Below are 22,214 nucleotides of genomic sequence, written 5' to 3' on the forward strand. Positions count from 1 at the left end.
TTGGGGGGATTGAGGGATTAAGTCTTAGCCTGTAGTGGCTGACATTCTCTCCAGGTTGTGTTACAATTGACTTCAATCGTGGGACACCCAGCTGATGTCACAGAGATTTGCTTGTTGTGGGGGGGAAAAAGACCTCCACACCTTTGGTGACTAGGGGTGTCAGAAGTGTTTCTATGTGAGAGTAAAGAAGACACACTGGAAAGAAACACAATAGGGGGAAGCTGGGTGTTTCCCTGCACAGAAAGGGAAAAACTGAGTTTTTTCATTTTATCCATGTTGCATTTTTCAGTAATTTGTTCCTTCTCATTGCTGAGAAGTGGTTCATTGTATGACTATGCCACAATTTGTTTATCCAGTCATCAGTTGAGAATTTAGGTTATTTTCTGCTTAGGGCTATTGTGAGTCAAGATGCTATAAACATTTATGTACATGCCTTCATTTCTCTTGGGTAAATACCTAGAAGAGTAATTGCTGGGTCATATGGTAAGTGCATGTTTAACTTTATAAGAAACCTCCAGTTTTCTCAAGTAGCTATATTATTTTGTATTACTACTAGTGGTAATATGAGAGTTCCAGTTCCTTGCCAAAGCTTAGTATTATCTATCTTTTAAGTATTAGCCATTTTAGTGAGTACAAAGTGAATGGTATTTGTGATTTTAATTGTATTTTTCTGATGACTAAGGATGGTAGATATCTGCCTTGTGCTTATTTTTGGTTTCTTGTATCTTCTTTGGTGAAGTGCAATTTTTTTTTTTTTTTTTTTGCACATTGAAAAAATTGAGTTGTAAGAGTGCTTACACATTCTGGTGAAGTCCTTTATTAAATATGCTTTGCAAACATTTTCTCCTGCTCTGCAGTTTGTTTTTTAGTTTTCTAAAGTGACTTTTGAAGAGCAAAAGGTTTTAATTTTGATGAAATCCAGTGTACTGTTTTTTTTATAGTTTGTGCTGTCTCCTATTTAAGAAAGCATTGTCTAACACAAAGTCACTAAGATTTTTCTTCTATGTTTTCTTCTGGAGATTTTGTAGTTTGGGTTCTTACATTTAGGTCTACATTCCATTTCGAGGTTTATTTTGTTTGTATAAGGAGTGAGTTAAGGGACATGGTTAACATTTTCCATGTGGACATAGTTGTCTCTGTACTTGTATTAGTTGGAAAGATCATCCTTCTCCTCCATTGAGTTATCTTAGAAACTTTATGGAAAATCAAGCGACAATAGAGGCCTGAGTAGGTTTCTGGCGTCTCTACTATATTCCCTATATTCCATTGCTTTCTTTTTCTTTCCACCAAGCCAGCTATACTGTCTTGATTACTGTGGCTTTATAATACATCTTGAAGATCAGGTAGTGTTAGTTCTCTGACTTTGTTCTGTTTCAAAATTTTTTTGCTTCTCTAGATCCTTTGCATTTCCATTTAAACTTTAGAATCTGTCAATGTCTATAGAAAAGTTTTCTGGGATTTTGTTTGGGATGGAATTGAACAGCTCAACTTGGAGAAAATGGACATCTTAACATAGGGTCTTCTGATGAGTAAGCATCTCATCTGTCTCCATTTATTTAGGGTTTCTTGAATTTCTCTCAGCAATATCTTGTACTTGTCCACAGAGTATTTTTGCCAGAACCTCTTAGCTTTTGAATCCAATGGTTCCTTTCAGTCCCAAACTTACTACACCTCTTCAGTGCCTAACAATGGACCATTACCTCTTTCTTTAGGCTCCTTTCTTCCCAGACTTCCTGTCCTCACCCTGCCTTTGTCTTCCTTCTGTTCTTTGGATAGTCGCATCCTGTTCTCTCACAGGTGCTCTCCCTGTTTCACAGGAAGCTGATCAGCTATACTCCAGGTGGCCGCAGTTAAATGTCAGCTGTGTTGGCAAAGAAAGTCTTCTCTTGGATCTTTTAGAGAATCGTCTGCCTTCCCTCCAACAATTGTGCGATGATGATATTTTAAACAGTGTCTTTAAAAAGATAGCATTCTTGGAGTGGGTGAGTCTGGAGAGGGAAAGGAAATTGCCATGTTGGAAAACCTAGCAGTTTTGTAGGATTTTCTACCCACCATCTCAGCCTATTGAGCTTTCCACGTTTTCTTTGAGTCACTATTTTTCACGATGCCCATTTACAAAAATACTGAAATTTACATAACATAAAATAATCCTTTTAAAGTGAACAGCTCTGTGCTCTCTCCCCATTTGCCCCTACCTGTAGCCTCTGGGAACCACCAATCTGTGTCATTTCACTATGGATTTATCTATTGTGGATATTTCATATGGAATCATACCATATGTGTGACCTTTGGTGGCTGGCTTTCCTTAGCATAATGGTTTAGAGATTCTTGAGTCACTTTTTTTTTTTTTTTTTTTACATTCTATTTTGTTCTCTGTCACTTTATGGGAATCCGTGGTTACCCAGCCTGTCTGATGAAACTGTAGTAGATAATCGACAATATTAACAGTAATGTGCAAGCAGCAGTGTTGTCTTAGGTATGGTGACTGGTGCTGTTTGGTTCTTGGTTCTACCAGACCTGGCCTCGAGTGCAAAGTCACACAACGTTATACTTCACATTTCATCAAGAAAAAAACAACAGAACATCCTAGACTAACTTCCTCATTAGCAAGATGCTACCATACGTGCCTTTAGGAAAATAGCGGAGAAAGACAGGAAGAACTGACCGTTGGGAGCCAGCTCTAGAGGCTCTCAGACCTGTGCAGGAGGTATAGAAGTTGTATCCTTCTGGCTCTGCCTCCATGCTCAAAACCAGGCTCAAACAAGTTACCTGAAGTGACACCTTTTGTGGGTCTGTCATCCATACTGGTTTACCTAAAGTGGCTCCTTCCGTGCCCCACTCCACGGATGATCAGAACAAACCTTCTCGCATTCCGGTCCAGGCCTACATTAACCTCCAGGGGCCTGGAACACGAATCCGGAGGGAAATCATTGCGTGGGTATAAACAGGATGCTCCGCCAAAGGAGGAGTCAGTGTTGTCAGCAGTCCCACAGACCCTCTTCCTAGCTGTCATATGGCCACGAAGTCAAGTTGGGGAAAGGGAAATACACCTGCTGTGGGTACAGCAGTCTGTGCTTACAGCCTCCTCAACGAACACGCGGTTAATGAGCGCGGCCAAACACTTCTCCAGTCTGCCTTTCCCCACGCCCCATGAGCGTTCAGACTAGTCCTATCTGCTACACAGCAAGGACTTGGCAGGTCCAATACCCGCAGGTCGCAAGCTCAACACGGAAACAGCTGACCAGGCGGGCCAGCCAGGGCACTCAGCTGGGCGGCCCTAACCGAAACTGGCAGACGCACCGGCTCCCCCGTCGCCCAGGCTCCGCCCCTCGGCGCCCATTGGCTCATTCAATTCACGCCGCGCCTTCTACCGCCCGGCGGGCGGCGTGCTCTGTGTGCTGAGGCCTTGTCTTGTGCAGTCCGGGACTGTCAGAGGCGAGACCGGACCCCTCCGGTAGCGGCCATGAGCACCCCAGCCGTGCCTCAGGACCTGCAGCTGCCCCCGAGCCAGAGGGCTCAGCCCGCGTTCAGAGGTGAGGGTCGCGGTGGCTGGAGCGGTGCGACCCCCGAGCACCTCGTTTGCCTGAGAAGACGGGGGTAGGGGGGTGACCGTGGGGGAGGGGGTCGCTCGGACACAGCGGCCAGGACCTCGAGTCCGCCGACCAGCTTCAGCCCTGACCCGTTGTGTGAGAAGCCTGGGCAGATCGCTCGGCCTCACACAGCCTCATTCTCATCAGGAGCGAAATGGACAACCAGAGCGGTGCCCTGTCCGTGGTGTTAGTGTGCGGGGCTGAGCGCCTCACGTGCGGTGGTTACTGGCCGGGCGTGACCCTCTGGTGGCGGAGATGGGCCTGGCGTGGACGAGTCCGTTTAGCGAGGGAGGGTGCGTGGCACTCCTGCCAGCCCGCGGGGGTTGGGGACTCGGGACCTGCGGGGGGCGGGGCCGCGCCCAGCTCGAGGGCCCACTGCGCTTGCGCACGGCGCTCCCGCCGCCTGTGTGGGGAGCTAGTTTTTGGGAGAGGTGGGATTGCATTGTCGGATGTTTCAAATTTAACGCAATCGACTTTAAAACCAGGGTGGACTGGGTCTTCAGAAATAATATTGTTAGTTCTTGGTCCTGCATATGGGAGTACAGAGGAAAGAAACTCAGACCCAATCCAGTTCTGGTAAATTAGAACTTGGAGTCTAGTGTCTCGACTCTGCTGTTTAGTGTCTTAAAGCTTGGCTTTCAGTAACTGTATGTTGAAAATGATGTCCTCCAGATTTTTCACTTTCAGACAAAAGAGAATGTGATTCTTGTGCAGTGGTTGTGTAGGGACCTTTTATAGTAACGATCTCTTAAAAATGGGATTATTTTTTTCAAAGGCAATACTGAATTGGGAAATTTTCTGTTGTGTTTAAAGTCTGATCTCTAGAAGAACATTTTTTTAAGATCTTCATTTAGTGAATATTTATTTGCTGTTATTGTAACAAATGTTGACTTGTTGCTTTTTGTTGTTTAGAACAAAGAAGACAAAAACTCAAGGAACATATATTAAAAAGAAAAACTTTTTTTGCATACAAACAGGAAAATCACATACCCAGGTGAGGTCAAATTTTCTCGTTTCAGATCTATAAAATTGTATCAGAGCTGTTTAATAAAAATGTAATGGGAGGGGGCGCCTGGGTGGCTCAGTGGGTTAAGCTGCTACCTTCGGCTCAGGTCATGATCTCGGAGTCCTGAGATCGAGCCCCGCATCGGGCTCTCTGCTCTCTTGGGGAGCCTGCTTCCTCCTCTCTCTCTGCCTGCCTCTCTGCCTGCTTGTGATCTCTCTGTCAAATAAATTTAAAAAAAAAAAAAAAAGCTTTAAAAAAAAAAAATGTAATGGGAGCCACAGTTGTACTGTAATTTAAAATTTTTGGCGTGTCTGGGTGCCTCGGTGGGTTCAAGCACCCTGCTCTTGATTTTGGCTCAGGTCAGATCTTAGGGTCCTGGGATTGATCCCCACTTCCAGCTCTCCTCTCATCGGGGAGTCTGCATGTCTCCCTCTCCCTGTGCCCTTCCCCTAGTTGGCTCTTTTTCTCTCTTAAATAAATGAATCTTAAATTTTTTTTTTTCCCCTAGGGGCACCTGGGTAACTCAGTCATTAAGTGTCTGCCTTGGGCTCAGGGTCATGATCCCAGGGTCCTGGGATTGAGCCAGGCATCTAGCTGCCTGCTCAGCGGAAAGTCTGCTTCTTCCTATCCTCTGCTTGTATTCCCTTCTCGCTGTCTCTCTCAAATAAATAAATGAAATCTTTTTTTTTTTTTTAAGGCTTTATTTATTTGACAGAGACAGACACAGTACAGTGAGAGAGGGAACACAAGCAGGGAGAGGGAGAAGCAGGCTTCCTGCTGAGCAGGGAGCCCCATGCAGGGCTTTAATCCAGGACTCTGGGATTATGACCTGAGTCCAGGGCAGACATCTAACAACTGAGCCACCCAGGCGCCCCTAAATGAAATCTTAAAAAAAAATTCTAGTAGCCATATTTGAGAAGTTTTTATTTATATATATATACATATTATGTACAGTTAGTGAACATACAGTACATCAATAGTTTTTGATGTAATTATTTATATTTAAAAATATATATATTATTTGTTTAACTGAGAGAGAGAGAGAGCATCAGCAGGGGGATGGGCGGAGGGAGAGGGGCAAGCAGACTTCCTGCTGAGCTTGGAGCCTGTGGTGGGACTCAATCCCAGGACCCTGAGATAATGATCTGAGCTTAACCCACTGGGCCACCCATGTGCCCCCTGAAAATTGTTTTTAAAAGATGAATTGTAATAACATTTAGTCCAATATACCCCATGTTATAATTTCAACATGTAATTCTTAAAAGTTATTGAGACATTTTATATCCTTTTTTGGTACTGAGTTTTCAAAATCTTGGCATGTATTTTACACTTTCACACATCAATTTGGACTAACCACATTTCAAGTGCTCAGTAGCCTTACCTTCTTGGATAGCACAGCATTGCTTCCTGTGTAAATTAATTCATACTCTAAGATGAAACAATTAATTTTAAAAACAAAGTGCTTGTATATATCAAAATATTGACTTATGATTTATGCAGTGCTACAAAGGTCAGTCTTAATTTAGTAAGGTTTTTACTGTGTGTGAGAGAGAGGGAGGGAGAGAGGGGGGCGGGGCATGGATGGTTATTCTTTGAGAGGTCACTCTCCTCAGATGTTTAGAGATCATTTGTTTTAGTCTCAACCCTCCATTGGGTTCTTATTGGTGTTATTGGTGTTATTTTGTTAAAATTTAAAAACAAATAGCATATGGTTGTGGCTGGAAGGAAGCCCCATGAAAGTATATAAAGCAGAAGATCAGATGCCCCCTCTAGAGCTGTTAGTCACATCCTTTAGACTCTTTCTGGCATTCTAAGAGCATTGGCTTTAGAGTGTTAAGGGCTGGACTCCAAGTCTGGCACTACAACTGTGTAACCTCAGGGGAGTTAACCTGGCTTCTTTGAGTCCATTTATTTATATTAAAACGAGATAGTAATGTGTGGTTCTTGGGGATCAGATGAGATAGTGAATGCATTGTACTATGCCTGGTATATAGAGAGAACCCAACAAGCAGTAGCTATTATTTCACGATCTCTCAGTGGCTTTATACACAGAGCACTGGTTCTTGAGTTACTCTTACTCCTAGTTTCTTTAGTTTCTCCAAAGAGTTATTGCTATATTTTGTCTTTGCAAATGCTTCATACCCTTCCTTGTGGTTGAAAGTGGTCAGACGGTGCTTATATTTAGGAGGTACAGGTGATAGGGCTTGCTGATGGGTTAGGTATGGATGGGACGTGAAAGAAAGAGTGCCCTTTAAGAGGACCCTGAATGTTCCAGATTAAGAGCGACCACTCAATCCAATACCTGATCCTTATACTATGTCCTACTGTGGAGGGGGAAATGTTAGAAAAGACATTATTAGGTCAGTTTTCAACTAGAATATAAATAGTACATTAAGGGGTATGTCAAGTTGAATTTGATAACTAATGTAGTTATGTAAGAGAAAGTCACTATTTTTAGGAAATAAACATGGAAGCATTTAGGGTTTAAAGGTAATCATGTGTATATCTTAACTTTAAAGATTCAGGAAGAAAAAATTGCGTGTACTCCACACCGACACACGTTCAGAAACAATGCAAATGATAATGCAAGTGGAATAAAAGGTTAACACCATGTAGATCTGGGTAAACAGTATGGGAATATACTTTGAACTATTTGTAATTTTGCAACTTTGAGTTTGACATTATTTCCAAATTTTAAAAATTCTTTTTAATTTTACATTAATAGGTTACTTTAAGTGCTTTACATTTTCTTCTACAAATCCTGCATTTCTTCATTTAAAACAGAAAGATGATCCTAGATTTTTTATTTGAATAACTGAGTGGATAGTGGTACCATATGTCTAGAAGGGAAAGACGGAGGGAGGAATGGGGGAATCAGGAACTTTGATTTGGCCATGCTCAGTTTGAGGTACCAACAGGACATCCAAGTGGAAATGCCAAATAGTTACGTCTGAAAGACTGGGTTGAGATTGGGACCAGAGATTTAAACTTGGGAATTATCAGTTTGTAGATGATATTTATTTAAAACTTTGAGGTAGCATAAGATTACTAGAGAGCAAATAAAGAGAATATTAATTCAATTAAGAGCATACCTCTCAACTACTTACTTGAATAAGGAATTCAGCTGGACCATGGGATTTATAATACTTTTATACACAGTGGGAAGACAAGAAAATTCTGAAATTCTTCTGGCTTTACCGAGAAATCTCACAAGTACTATATTTATTCCTTTCAAAAAACAGATGTCAACTTAAGTATTGTTATTTGAGCAACAAATTGTTAAATAGACAACTAATCGGAGTTGTAGCTTTTCAAAATTAAATCATTCTATTTTACAGTCTCTAGGGTGGGTATTTTAAGATTCCTTTGTTTAGATAACTCTGGTGAGGGTAGTTATCATAACAAGACAGAATGGGACAGAACATATTTTCATATAACTCTCCTATACTGGATAAGTGAATAAGGTAGATTCTCCTTATCCTGAAATTTTATAAGCTAGCAGTTGAAAGGTCAGCACTTTTAAGACTAAGTACTAGAATTCTGTTAGCACAGACAGATAAGGAGGAGATCCTGAGAAGTATAAAACTAAAATAAAAAGCAGAAGAAAAATTTAAAATTTATTCATTTTTAAAAAAGATTTTATTTATTTTTTTGAGAGAGAGAGTGAGCAAGAGCGAGAGCACAAACTTTGGGCCGGGGGGGGGGGGGCAGCAGGGGCAAGAGGCAGAGGGAGAAGCAGACTCCCCATTGAGCAGGAATCCCAACATGGGGCTCGATCCCAGGACCCTGTGATCATGCCCTGAGCCAAAGGCAGATGCTTAACTGACTGAGCCACTTAGGCGCCCCCAGAAATTTAAAACTGAAATGCAGCTTTAAGCCCTAGCTCAGAGGTTAGGAAGAAGATAGACAGACCTAATCAAAGTGGACCAATTGAGGTAGGAGGAAAGGTAGAAGAGGTGGTGATCCATAGCCAAGCGAGGAAAGTGTCGAAAGAAAGAAGAATGTCTGCCTGTGTCAAGTGCTGCTTAAAGGTTCAGTAAGGGGAAAACGGAATTGACCCATGAGTTTTAGAAACACGGAAGCAGATGACATTAGCAGTCTCCAGTGGAGTGTTGAGGACACTCTCCCGATAGGCGTGGGCTGGGGAGAAAATGGAATGTGACAACATAGAGACAGTGTGTATAGATACAGGCTTTTGAGGAGTTTTGGTGTAAAGCAAAGAGAAATGAGGCAGGAGCTGAAAGGGGGAACGTTAGGTTTAAGGCTTTTAAAATGAGATAAAATAGATCGTGTTTATATGCTGATGGGAGTGATGTAGTAGAGGGGAAAGTTAATGATGCAGAAGAACGAGCAAAAGAACAAAGATCCTGAGTAGGCAAGTGGGAGAGCACAAATGGGGAGTCTGCCCATGGGTCAGCATGGTGTCAGTTCATGCATAGATAGGAAGGAAGCCAGAATATCTGGACACAGAGGCAGATAGGCAGGCAGTCTTCGGTGGGAGAAAGAAGGGCTAATTCTTGTTAAGATCGCTTCTGATTTTCTCTGAGGTAATATCACCTATACACCCAGGTATACATGCTATACACCCAGGTATAACACAGGGGGTCTGATTAGTTAAGGTGCCACATCGGGAGGACCTGACAGGTTGACCCTGAGCACCGTCTCCCACCCCACAGCGGGTTGCAGACCAGTGAACAATCAGAGGAGTATTTGCCTCAGGTAGTGAATGCAGGGGCTTAAACTGGGGAGACATCGCTCTGTTCAGTGATGCGTATTGACTCTTCTCTGCCATCGTACAAAATGGCTAGTACAAGCTATGTCAAAGTTCTTCCCCTTGTCCAAGCAAACTGAGCAAACAGATGGGAAAAGCAATATAACCCAGATTGTCAATTATAGGTATAAGTTTTGTTCATTCTAAAATAGACACCTTTTTTTTTTTTTTTTTTTTTTTTTTTTTTTTTTACATTTTAGCATCTCTGAACTGGGAATCTGTCTTAGATTCAATGGCGTGTCTAATTGAGCCTGTTTTTCTTTTCTTAATGGAATACAGATTGTTATAATGACTTGTTAAGAGAATCTCATGGCCTGTACAAACCAGTCTATATCTGTTCAAAGGAGTGAACAGATATAACAATTTATATTATTGAGGTATATAATATACCTCAATAATATATAAGATACCTCAATGTAGAATTTATATATATATATATATATATATATATATATATATATATGTAAATATACAACAAATTCTTAAGGGAGCATTTGTTTGGGATATATATTCTAAATACATTGCCATCTAAAAACCAAAGTCCACATTTGTAATGAATTGGGCTGTGAGTGTGTATGGAAAAATTTGGATTTCTTTTGGGAAGGCTATTTTTTTCTTTTATTCTTTTAATTTAAAGTATAGGGGACCTATAATATTATATTAGTTTTATCTGTACATCATAGTGATTTGACAATTGTACACATTAAATACTTTCCAAAAGCATGTGTAGTTACTTTCTGTCACCATACAAAGTTACTGTAATATTATTGACTGTATTCCCTATGCTGTACTTTTCATCCCCATGACTTACTTATTTTATAACTAGAAGTTGGTACTTCTTAACTCCCTTCACCTATTTCATTCTTCCACCCCCTCACTGCCTTCCTCTCAGGCAAAGATCAGTTCTCTGTATTTGAATCTGTTTCTATTGCTTTTGTTTTTGGTTTTGTTTCTAAGATTCCACATAGAAGTGAAATCATACGGTGTTTGTCTTTCTCCAGTTGTCTTATTTCACTTGGCAGAATACCCTCCAGGTCCATCCATGTTGTCACAAATGGCAAGATTACATTATTTTTTATGGCTGAGTAATACTCCATTGTGTATATATGCCACATCTTCTTCTTCTTCTTTTTTTTTTTTTAAGATTTTATTTATTTATTTGACAAGAGAGATGGAAAGTACAAGTAGGCAGAGCGATAGGCAGAGGGAGAGGGAGAAGCAGGCTCCCCGCCTAGCAGGGAGCCTGATGTGGGGCTCGATCCTAGGACTCTGGGATCTATGACCTGAGCCGAAGGCAGCCGCTCACCTGACTGAGCCACCCAGGCACCCCTGTACCACATCTTCTTTATCCATTAATTTATCAATGGACACTTAGGTTACTTCTGTATCTTGGCTATTATAAATAATGCTGCAGTAAACACAGGAGTGGATATATCTTTTGAATTACTGTTTTCATTTTCTTCACGTAAATACCCAGAAGAGAAAGTATTGGATCATCTGGTATTTCTATTTCTAATTTTTTGAGGGCCCTCTATATTATTTTCCACTGACTGCACCAGTTTATATTTTCAGTGCACAGGGGCTCCTTTTTCTCTATATATATCTTTGCCAACACTTGTTATTTTTTTGTTTCTTTAATACTAACCATTCTCAGGGCACTTTTGTGGCTCAATCGGTTAAACATTTGACTCTTGATTTCGGCTCAGATCATGATCCCAGGGTCGTGAGATTGAGCTCCACTTCCGGCTCTGCACTCAGCAAGGAGTCTGCTTGAGATTCTCTCTCTCTACCCCACCCCTTCACGTTCATGCATGTGCACTCTCTCTCAAAATTTAAAAAAAATACTAGCCATTCTGACTGGTGTGAGGTAATATCTCATTGTGGTTTTGATTTACATTCTCCTGATGATTAGTGATGTTGAGCATCTTTACATGGGTTTGTTGGCCATCTGTATGCGTTTGGAAAAATGTCTGTACAAGTCCTCTGCCCATAATTGGGTTTTCTTCATGTTGAGTTGTAAGAGTTCTTTATGAATTTTGGAAATTAACCCCTTATCAGATATGTTATTTGTAAATAACTTCTCTCATTTAGTAGATTGCCTTTTTTTTTTTTTTTTTTTTTTTTTGAGAGTGTGTGTGTGTGTGAGAGAGAGAGAAAGAGAGAGAGAGAGAGAGCCAGTTGGGGCAGAGGGAGAGAGAATCTTCTGCAGGCGCCACACCTAGTACAGAACCCAACGTAGGGCTGGCGGGGGGGCCGGGCTGGCTCTGTCTCACAATCCCAAAATCATGACCTGAGCTGTAATCAAGATTTGGAGGCTTAACTGACTGAGCCACCCAGGTGCCCCACCTTTTCATTTGTTGATGGTTTTCTTTCTTGTGCAAAGGCTTTTTAGATCGATGTAGTCCCAGTTATTTTTACTTTTGTTTTCTTTGCCTGAGGGGAGACATCCAGCAAAATATGACTAAGGCTGATGTCTAGGAGTTTACTGCCTCTATTTCCTTATAGAAGTTTTATGGTTTCAGGTCTTATATTTAGATTTTTAATGCATTTTGAGTTTATTTTTGTGTATGATGTAAGAAATTAGTACAGTTTCATTCTTTTGCTTGCAGCTGTCCAGTTTTCCTCAAACCACTTACTTGAAGAGGGCCTATATTTAAAATTTTTTCACTGTAAGTCCTTTACTAAGTACTTAAAACTAACCAAAGAAAATGTTGCTTAATAAAGATTTTGAGGACTTATTTGAGTGACTAGGAATAATGTTTTGGAATGAGATTATCAAGTGTTTACATATTCTGTGTAGGGGAGTTGTTAAGATTTTTAAGAAAATATCGTTAAATTCCTCAGCTATCTTCTTTATACTGTTAAGTCCACCCTGTAATAAAGAAAAAGGACACATAAAACTCAGCTCCATTCTGGCCTCAATTTAAAATTACAAAATCAGATGATTGTTAATATTCTTCCATCCCTCCCCCCAAAGAGAAAACTTCCTTGGTACATGGTTAAACTTTTTTTTTCCTTTTCTTATTTCTTCAAGTAGTAGAGACCAGAAAGTGATGAACTCTGAAGGCCAGGTCCATGAAGAGACAAAAGTTCTGAAATTTAAAACAAAAATGGTAAGATATGGATTATAGCCCTCCTAAATTGTCCTTTCCCCTCCCCCTTTCTCCTTCCCAAACCTTAAAGAAATGAGTTCTGAAAGACTTATTTGTCTGAAATCACTCTTTTAGGCTGGTAAAGAAAATGTCAGTAGACCTCCTGGGAACAAAAATCATATAACGGGAAAAAATTGTATTCCTTTAAGACCTTCTAATGAATCAACCAATTCAACAATAGCAACTGACACACATAATTTTGAGGATAATAATCAAATGGGACAGTCTGTACCAATTAAAGATGACCCTCAAAGTCAACACATGACATTAAGCCAAGTGTTTCATCTTAAAAACAACAATAAAAAGAAACAGGTATCCACAGAAAAACCAAAGCAAGATGCTAACACGTCCAAGAAGCTTGTGCTTGGGTCTTACCGTGGCCAAATTGTTCAGTCTAAGATTAATTCATTTAGAAAGCCCCTGCCAGTCAGAGATGAGAGTTCTGCAACAACAAAGAAACCTTCAGCCGCTGTCCCTAAAGCCCCAGAGCCTCTGCCCGCAGATACCCGAGGTGCAACCGTGAGAAGTGATAGAGCCCTGAACACAGTGACCACCACTAGATTTGGGAGCACAGCATCTCAGGACAGACAGCTGGTGCGGCCTCCTATCAGAAGTCACCGAGACAGCGCCCAGGACGCTGTGAAACAGGGCCTTGGGAGAACCACTGCCAACGTTACAATCCGGAAAGGGTCTCGGGAGAAAGAATTATTGCACTCAAACACGGTTTCATCTAGTGCCAAAACCGGTGCTCAGGATGTAGAGAGAAGGAAGACATTGGCAAGAAGCCTGACCTCTGAAACTGTAGCCAGGCCTGCTTTGTCTTCTAACACCAAACTGGTACAGAAATCAAAAAGCATTGACCCTCGCAGACACACTATAGCAAAAGCAACTCTTGATAGGTCGGCCCGGCCCAAAGAAACAGCAGAAGAGAGAAAGTAAGTTGATTTCATTTTATAGGCTTAGTTTTCAATAGAGTGCCACTTGTGCATGCGGCTTATAATCTCCATGAAGTTACTAGAATTTTTGTGTGTGTATGTGTGTGTGTGGAATATCCTCTGTTGTAGGCAGATTTATCCAGTGGTGGAGTAAATTTATCCAGTGGTGGAGCAGAGGTGACCTAAGTTACTGTGCTTAAGTGTGTTTCATTAAGTTGCTGTAATCTGAGATACTTAATACAGTTGGGAAATGTCTTATAACCTCTCCATTTAAAAACACAGTCTTGGGGTGTTTGAGCATGTAATGAACATTGATTTCTTTTTCTTTGAACTTGGGAACTTAACGGGTGGGCCATGGGTGTGGAACTGCTTAAAGACCTGAGTTATTTTTTAACTTCTCTGTCTGACAGAATTCTATCATCAGTAGCACAGGTAACGCTTATATCCTGCTTCTAACTGTAGAGCTCGTCTGAGCGAGTGGAGAGCTGGCAAAAGAAAAGTGCTGAAAAGGCCTCCTAGTGCGGTGGTTACCCAGCCTGAGCCTGGAGGGCAGAACGAAAACTCAGTCGGGTCCTTTTGGACAACCATGGTAGAAGAAGATGAACAAAGATTATTTACTGAAAAAGTAAACAAGACATTTTCAGAATGCTTAAACCTGATTAATGAGGTATAGTCCTTATATTTGTGTAGTAGTTTATAGTTTGTAAATTATCTTAAAAATGTTCTCTTACTAAATTACCTTGTCACTCTTTTGACCACGTAATGTGTTAGTGGTGTTATGTAGACTCAGTGTTAATTGTGAGATTCTCTTTAGGCTTTAATGGACTGCATTTTCATTGAGGACATATAAATGTATCAAAGGGATAACTAGGTTTTTTACTTGATTTTTTTTTTAAATTTATAAATATGGTATTCCTCTAAGATGTTAATATAGAGTGGGCTGGGGGTGGATATTCACTCTGATACTTCAATTTTTTCATTCCTTCAGCATATTCACACATTTTTTTTCTACTTATTACATATTTTATCAAAGACTAGCAACCTAAATTAGTGGGTCATTATCACAGATTAAATTCAAGTCAACTAAAATATTTGCAAACAAAATTCCATTAATTGAAACCAACATCATCATGGTCTTAAACTTATTGTAGAGTTTCACTATTTGGACCAAAATCCTACAGAGTGTAATAACTCAAGAATGTTTCCTTTATTTCCTGACTACTTTTTCATCTTGATTTGGTCATCCATGGTGTCTAAGATCCATAACAAGACTGAATATGGAGAGTATGATTTCAAACCTTACTCTGGCCTTCAGGAGTGTCTGTAAGCTTTTTGTGATTTTTGAAAACCAGTGAAAATTAGGACCAGAGTTTCCCTGATTATATTCTTATTTTTGCTCAGCTGGGGTTTGTCATTGATTCTGTGGAAGTTCTCTGTCTTACCATCTATATATAGCTCTTAACTTACTTCAACCATTACAGATTCATTTTAACCTTAATATCAAGAACTGACAAAGACTGTTTTTAAAAACCTGCAAGCTATTCCCCCCACATAAACATTTGGTAGGTGCAAAATTCCAAATCAAGTATTAAATGGAATCCCACAATGTATTAAAGGATAATCGTCAAGACAAAGTAAAGTGTTAGTCATTTGTGTGTGTGTGTGTTAGTCATTTTTGACTAATATTTTTCTCAACTAGTATTTCTTTGTTTTCATGCTTTGTACTCATGACTAATAGGCTTCTTACTACCCATTCAGAATAAGTTTGAAGTAAGGAAAAGAATACTGAATATTCTTATGAATAATTTTCTGTCAACTTTTTCTTTTCTTATCATTGATCTTGATAGTACACTTAGAGCAAGTGTATATAGCAAGATATAGATCTTATAGTACACTTACTTAATTGTTCATAGTTCAGAGGCTAAAGGATGTCACTTCACTTCTTGCTGTTTTAGGGATGCCCAAAAGAAGAAATATTGGTCATACTGAATGACCTGATTAAAAATATTCCAGATGCCAAAAAACTTGTTAAATATTGGATATGCCTTGTACGTATTGAACCACTCACAAGTCCTATTGAAAATATTATCACAATCTATGAGAAAGCTATTTTGGCAGGAGCTCAGGTAAGATTATAATTTACTGGTCTTTACTAATACAGCGTAAAGGATTCAGAGCTATTTTGGAGCACATCATAACATAACTTGATAAAATTGTGGTTCCATATGTAGTAGTAATGAATGTTTAAAGGCCACAGTGATCGCATGTTATAAAAGCTGTTTCTCAACATTCTAAAACTTGTTCATGAACTAGTGATAATCAGACCTCCGAAGACGGATATACACTGAAATGTACATTAATGAAACTTGCTGTAAGAAATATTTTAGCACATATCATTTTGTACATTTTCTAGTTAAGAAATCTGGAAAATTGAATTTTTAATATTAAAATTTGTTTAACAAATATAAAGCAAATAGAATTAAATTAACTTTTAAAATGTTAGCAGGTTCTGTGGCTATGTGAAAGAAATCTTTCACTTGAAGAGCATTTCTTAATGCTCTTACATGTTCTCACATTTTTATGCCATATGTTTGGTCCTACCCACGCATAGAATATGGCAGTAAATTAGTTTCTCTGACATACTAGCACCATAGTGGTTTTATAAGACATCTCTCCCCTCTTCCTAGTTTATTGGTACAAAAGGCTCTGAGTATAGAATAAATTGTATCTGTAGGTTTTTCAGTTTGGCTGGGTTTTTTGTCTTTATGGGCAAGTATTTCTAAAATGCGTTTCCTTTTGACCAAGTTTCCCAAAAATGCATTTTGGAGATTATTTACAGAGAGAGTTTTTAAAAATTCTTTTCTTTAGCCTTTCTTTAAGAAAGGTCTACTCACTTGAGTCTCAGCAAAGCCAGCAGATGCTATTTGACCTTGCACTTGGATCATAAATATTCAGCAGATATTCTCTCAAAGGCTATTATATAAAAAACACTTTGTTGAAGGGTGATTATATTTGACAGAATCCCACTTGGAAGGGGGTGTGGAGGCTCCGACTACATGAACCAGAAGGGACATTACTTAAGGTGGCTTAAAGCAGAATAGCTAGGATGCATGCCAGAGGCAAGGACTCATACGGAGAGCAGGATGTAAAGAGAGAAATGTAACATGGCAGCAGAAAGTGGAAAGCAAGGATTAAAATTAGGCAAGAAAATTGAATGCAGGCTGAGTGAGTAGTTCAGAACTATGTTCTAGAACTAAGAATATGAGCCAGAACTTCCCTTTTATATAATACCTTGAATATGTTGCATTAGCAATCATGGTAGTACAAAAGTGCTTCCATGTTCTGGCATATAGTGGACACAAAGTAAACTGTTGAATTCGAATGAGTGAAATGTTAAGCTGGAGCCTTGAGCTGTTCAGAGATGCATTTAATAGCATGTGGAAAAAAAAGCATAACCATGGACTTGAATGTAGGAAAAAAAGAGTAAACTTTAATTAAATTTACTTTAAATTAGTATTATCAGCTCTTTGATATTGTTGGCTTGCTACTTATCCATTAATTTTGTTTATATCAGACAAATAGTTAAAAGAGTTACCAGAGGCTTAAGAAAAATTGTGGGGAGAATTTTAATCTGATAATTCTACCCCTTGTATTCATTTTTATTCTATAAATTGGAAAGAGAGTCATTTTCAAACATTTGAGTGTCAAAATAAGTATTCTGAGAAAAGACACATGATTTGCCTTGTCTTAAAGTATGAAATATTATCATTGCTTTAAATATTTTTGGCTTGAATAACCTTGTTAATGTCTTGACATTAAATATTTTTGACTTGAATAACCTAGTTAATGTCTGAGAATATAAAAATTATATTTTCTTCATTAAAAAAATTAAGCCTATTGAAGAGATGCGACATGCAATTGCAGATATTCTAACAATGAAGAGTCAAGAGAAAGTGAAATATGGTAAGTTTTAATTTTCTTCAAGTAAATTGTGATTTTATTAAATTTGAATTATTTGTCTTTTATCTTTTTAAATTTGTAGAATGTTTCTCTCCTCGTATGTCTGTAGGCATACCTCTGAGATTCAGTGGCCTTATGTAGTATAAGAATTTTTAATTAGGATGTCTGGTTCAAGGGTACCTGGGTGGCTCAGTTGGTTAGGCAGCCGCCTTCGGCTCAGGTCATGATCTCAGGGTCCTGAGATCAGGTCCCACATTGGACTCCCTGCTCAGTGGGGAGCCTGCTTCTCCATCTGTCACTGTCCCTCCCCTCTGCTCATGCATGCTCTCTCTCTCTAGCAAGTAAATAAATCTTAGGAAAAAAAAAAAAAGATGTTTGGTTCAAAACCCAAATTTATCATTGAGTGTTTTTGAAAGTTACCTTACTTCTCTAGGCCTTAATTCCCTGTGTTAAAAATGAGGCAGTTTGATTAGATGATCTCTAAAATTTTACCTATTAATTCTATCATCTGTTCTATGCTCTACAGAAGCTCATTCAAGAATTCTCTTTGCTAGGGCTAAGTCAGGTATATGAAATGTAAACATTTTCTAGATTCAGATATAGCCTATAACTGAAACATCTCTTGGTGCAAATCTCTAATTAATACCTAATAGTCAAATCTAGAGGTCTTTTCAGCTTGCTGGATTTATCAAGATGTCTCAAGTATTTCACATCAAGTATTTTGAATTCATTGTCTTCCCTCATTGCTTCCCCATACCATCATCTGTTCCTCCCAAAAAAGAAAAGGAAAAAAACTCCTCTGTCATTGAAGATGCGTAAGCAAGAAATGTTATGAGAGATGCCCTCGGTACACCTGCACGTTCATTCTGATGTGCACATACATTCATTAAGTCCTAACTTAGAAATAACTCATAAACCTGCCTTCTTGCTGATGCCTACCTCTCTACCGCCTTGCCTAGAGACAACCTCGTTTGTCTTCTTATCATCACAGATCATTCCTTTTCATTCCTTGCCATTCTAAACCATCCTTTATAGTGGTCAGATCTGATTGTATCTGTTTCTCCAGTGAAGATTTTTTTTTTCTTAACCAAACTTCCTGCATGTAAAGTTCATTATAATCCAGCCCTTCCTACCTATTATCACCTCCTCCCCACATATATTACCCTATATTCTAGGTACTCTGGCCTGTTAATGTTGTCTTAATAGGTCATTTCCTTTTAAGCTTTATAACCAAGATTATCTTCCTTGGTCTTGTCAAGTACTCGTTTATCAAGCCCCAGCCTGAATGTCATTTGTGAAGCTTTCCCTAGCTCTCTCCCTGTCCCTCAAGCAAAGGTAGTTGTTCCGTTTTATGGGTTCCCATAACCCTTTGTTCTTACCTCAACTTTATAGAATTTTTCTCGCTTTAATTATTTTCAATCATATCTCTTCCATGGAATGTGAACTTAAAGGACAGGGATGATTTCAATCTTATATCTGTATCTACAATCCCAACCCATAGGTGATAGTGAATATTTGTTAATAGTTGTCAGCAGTATTGGCTTAGGAAAAGTAACAGGTAGGAGATGGCAGTTTGGTTCTTCTATTTTGAAAATCTGACCAACTATGAATAACTTTAATGTCTTCTGATTTTTCTCTTTAACTTTGACCAAAAGCTTAATCTATAAATGTATTTTCATAGGAGAAAATGTTGAGGCTTGTGCAACTAAGGAATACATTCAAGAAGTCAACAATGAAGATATGGGTGTTAATCTAGAGTCAGGAAGATCAGAAATGGAAAAGAAATCTAGAAATGTGGTATTTCAAGATTGTGAAAAAGAGGAAGATGACAAAAAAGATCCAACCAATGATGTTAAAACCCCCAGTACAGAGACCAGGGGGAGTTGCTTAATCAAATATAACGTGTCTACTACACCATACCTACAAAGGTAAACTTTCAAAATGTAATGTGCTGTGATTGGTTTTTATGTTTAAGAATAATAAATATGGTATCTAAAAATCTTTAGCTTCCAACTTAGAATGGTTTCAAACAAATCAATATCATTGGGACACTTCACCTTGTGTGTGTGTGTGTGTGTGTGTGAGAGAGAGAGCGAGAGAGAGAGAGAGCGCATAAAAGTTGGGGAGAAGGGGCAGAGGAGAGAAGAGAAAGAATCTTAAGCAGACACCATACCCAGTGTGGAGCCCTGTCATAGGACTCGATCTCACAACCCTGATATCATGACCTAAGCTGAAATCAAGAGTTGGATGCTTAACTTACTGAACCACCCAGGTACCCCTGGACAATTTACCTTTTATTTATTTATTTTTTAAATATTTATTTATTTGAGAGAGAGACAGTGAGAGAGAGCATGAGTGAGGAGAAGGTCAGAGGGAGAAGCAGACTCCCCATGGAGCTGGGAGCCCGATGTGGGACTCGATCCCGGGACTACAGGATCATGACCTGAGCTGAAGGCAGTTGCTTAACCAACTGAGCCACCCAGGCACCCCCCAATTTACCTTTTAAATACTGTATTTGGGGGCACCTGGTTGGCTCAGTCGGTTAAACATCTGCCTTTGACTCAGGTCATGATCCCAGGGCCCTGGGATCAAGTTCTGCGTTGGGTTCCCTGCTCAGTGTGGAGCTTGCCTCTCCTTTCCGCTCATGCTCTCTCTCACTACCTCTGGTACTATCTCCACCCCTCTCTCTCAAATAAATAAAATCTTAAAATTAGCGTATTTTCTTTGCTTTTACCTGAAGTATTGCCATTTTGTAAAAGAAAACTTTGACATCATTTTATTTAATGTCCATATGTTATTGTTAATAGTAGGTTATGGAATTGAGCAACTAGCCAATTGTACAGATATTCAAGAATCTACTGTGTATAAACTGTGACAACAAATAGAGAAAAGAAGGAGTTCCTAACTACAAGAGCTCTCAGTACCTCTTTTTCTATAAGGCAGGCAATCACATAGTTTTAACTTACAAGCTCTAGGATGATAAATGTCATAAAAGAACAAAGTGAAAATGTTAATGGTTTTTAACTCTGGGAATAATTTTGTGTCTTTTTAGTGTAAAAAAGAAGATACAGTTTGATAACACAGATACTACATTTAAAGAGCTAAAGTTTTTAACACCAGTTAGACGTTCTCGACGTATTCACGAGAAGACTTCTAAACTGCCAGATATGTTAAAAGACCATTACCCATGCGTGTCTTCATTGGAGCAGCTAACAGAGTTGGGAGGTGAAACCGATGCTTTTGTGTGCCGTCCTAACGCTGCGCTCTGCCCGATGTACTCAGAGACTGGAACAGCTCAAGAGAAATAAAGTGATGATATGCAGCGGGGCTTCTGTTGTTCCTGGGGTCTTTTGTTGGCTTCTTGTGGCTTTGTATGTCTATTGGGAGTTGGCCAAGTACCTAAGTATTCATGGCAGTAAGCTCTTTCACTGATGTTCACCTTGTAGCAGGAATTGCCTTCCGTGTAACAGAAAGCTAATCCTACCTTGTCAATCTCAGCAGAGGAAGTTTCTAATAAAGGTAGATTTTGTCAAGTAGTTTACTATGTTCCTTGAATAAAGACAGGTTTGATCATAATATTGGCTTGTTCACTTTTAATAGTCTTAACTTGTTAGTCATTAAATATAAGTAATACTGTGGCAGAAAGGGTGTTCGAGATAAGATTTCTATATTTGTGTGTTCTTAAAATTCACATGTTCTTAAAATTTATAATACACATGCCAGCTTTTAACAGAATACTGACTTTTTTTTTTGCCTTCCTTAATTCTGGATCAGTAGGAAAGTCAGTAATTGCAATGTAGTGCGACCCCCTGCAAAAGTGAAGACATGGAAGACTTAGCTTGCGTTTTCACCCAGTTCTTGTTACCTGGCCTGCTGTGGTCTGTCGTGCTTTGGCTCTTCCCTCTTACTTTCCATCAATGCTAGTGAGTCTGTGGTCACTGTTGGTTTCTTTTTTATTGTAGCTGAGGTCACCACAAATGATAATTCACTAAATGCCCCATTTCTAGGAGGAAATACTTTACAGTAAAAAAGAAAATGTGCCAAATGCAGCAGATATTTGAAACTTTAAATCTGAGTTTCTTTTTTACAAAAGTTCCTTTTGTAACTTGGCTGTCTAAAATGTTAAAACTTTAACTTTCCTCATTTCATTTGATACAGTTGTAGACATTAGAATGGAATTAGAGAAGGGATATATAATGTCATTCTAATTTAGGTAGTATTTCTAAAATAACTAATATAAAATACAACTAATATAAAATATAATAAAAACTTTACTGTTAAGTCATGTCCCTTGAACCATGATAGTTATATACAGTAAACAGTTTTCTTCTCCCCACACATTAAATATCACCCCTAAAATTGTTTTATAAGTCTCCAGACTAATACTTAAATACATCCTCTTCCAATCTAGTTTCAAAGATTCGATAGTTTTAAAACTGCGTGTGATATAAATGTGCTTGAAAATCACAGTCTTGTGTTCACTCATTCACCATTTGTATAATAGCACCTATCTTTGTTCTATTATGTTCTAAAGAGGAGTCTTATTCTTTTATAAACTGTGTTCCTAATATTTATAAATAAATATATCAGTATAGCAATGTTTCAGTGACATTTATTTATTTCAACAAATATGAAATGCAGTTTAACTACAGTGAATAAATTTGAACCTTGCTTTTAGAATACATTATAGTTGGATTTGACTTGGGGTTTTTAATACTTAAATATGTGCTTAATGATATATTTCCTTTTGAAAAATTTATCAATTTATCTAAAGGTTTACCTTAATTTTTATCTTAATTT

The 22,214-nt window shown here is 38.8% G+C and overlaps 1 protein-coding gene across 2 annotated transcripts; it reads left to right on the forward strand.

The window, feature by feature from the left end:
- Positions 1-3,267: 3,267 nt before the first annotated feature.
- Positions 3,268-22,012, forward strand: CKAP2 (cytoskeleton associated protein 2). Of its 2 annotated transcripts, none has more exons than XM_047723296.1 (9): positions 3,268-3,533; positions 4,503-4,584; positions 12,402-12,480; positions 12,595-13,454; positions 13,917-14,121; positions 15,410-15,580; positions 17,348-17,417; positions 19,096-19,342; positions 20,467-22,012. In XM_047723296.1, exons 1-9 carry the CDS (start codon positions 3,464-3,466, stop codon positions 20,720-20,722), a joined length of 2,040 nt encoding a protein of 679 aa, XP_047579252.1. In that variant the 5' UTR covers positions 3,268-3,463; the 3' UTR covers positions 20,723-22,012. The 2 variants fall into 2 exon arrangements, with proteins under 2 accessions (XP_047579252.1, XP_047579254.1); XM_047723298.1 differs by having other exon boundaries at positions 3,270-3,533; positions 12,405-12,480.
- The last annotated feature ends 202 nt before the right edge of the window (positions 22,013-22,214 follow it).

The sequence above is a fragment of the Lutra lutra genome, chromosome 3, assembly GCF_902655055.1.
Source record: "Lutra lutra chromosome 3, mLutLut1.2, whole genome shotgun sequence".
Lineage (NCBI taxonomy): Eukaryota > Metazoa > Chordata > Mammalia > Carnivora > Mustelidae > Lutra > Lutra lutra.

Bases quoted from the DNA above. Each gene is read 5' to 3' on its own strand.
- CKAP2 (XM_047723296.1), top strand. From the start codon at position 3,464: ATGAGCACCCCAGCCGTGCCTCAGGACCTGCAGCTGCCCCCGAGCCAG. The intron at 12,481-12,594 runs GTAAGATATGGA...TCACTCTTTTAG, and splicing joins TGAAATTTAAAACAAAAATG to GCTGGTAAAGAAAATGTCAG. The intron at 15,581-17,347 runs GTAAGATTATAA...AAAAAAATTAAG, and splicing joins CTATTTTGGCAGGAGCTCAG to CCTATTGAAGAGATGCGACA.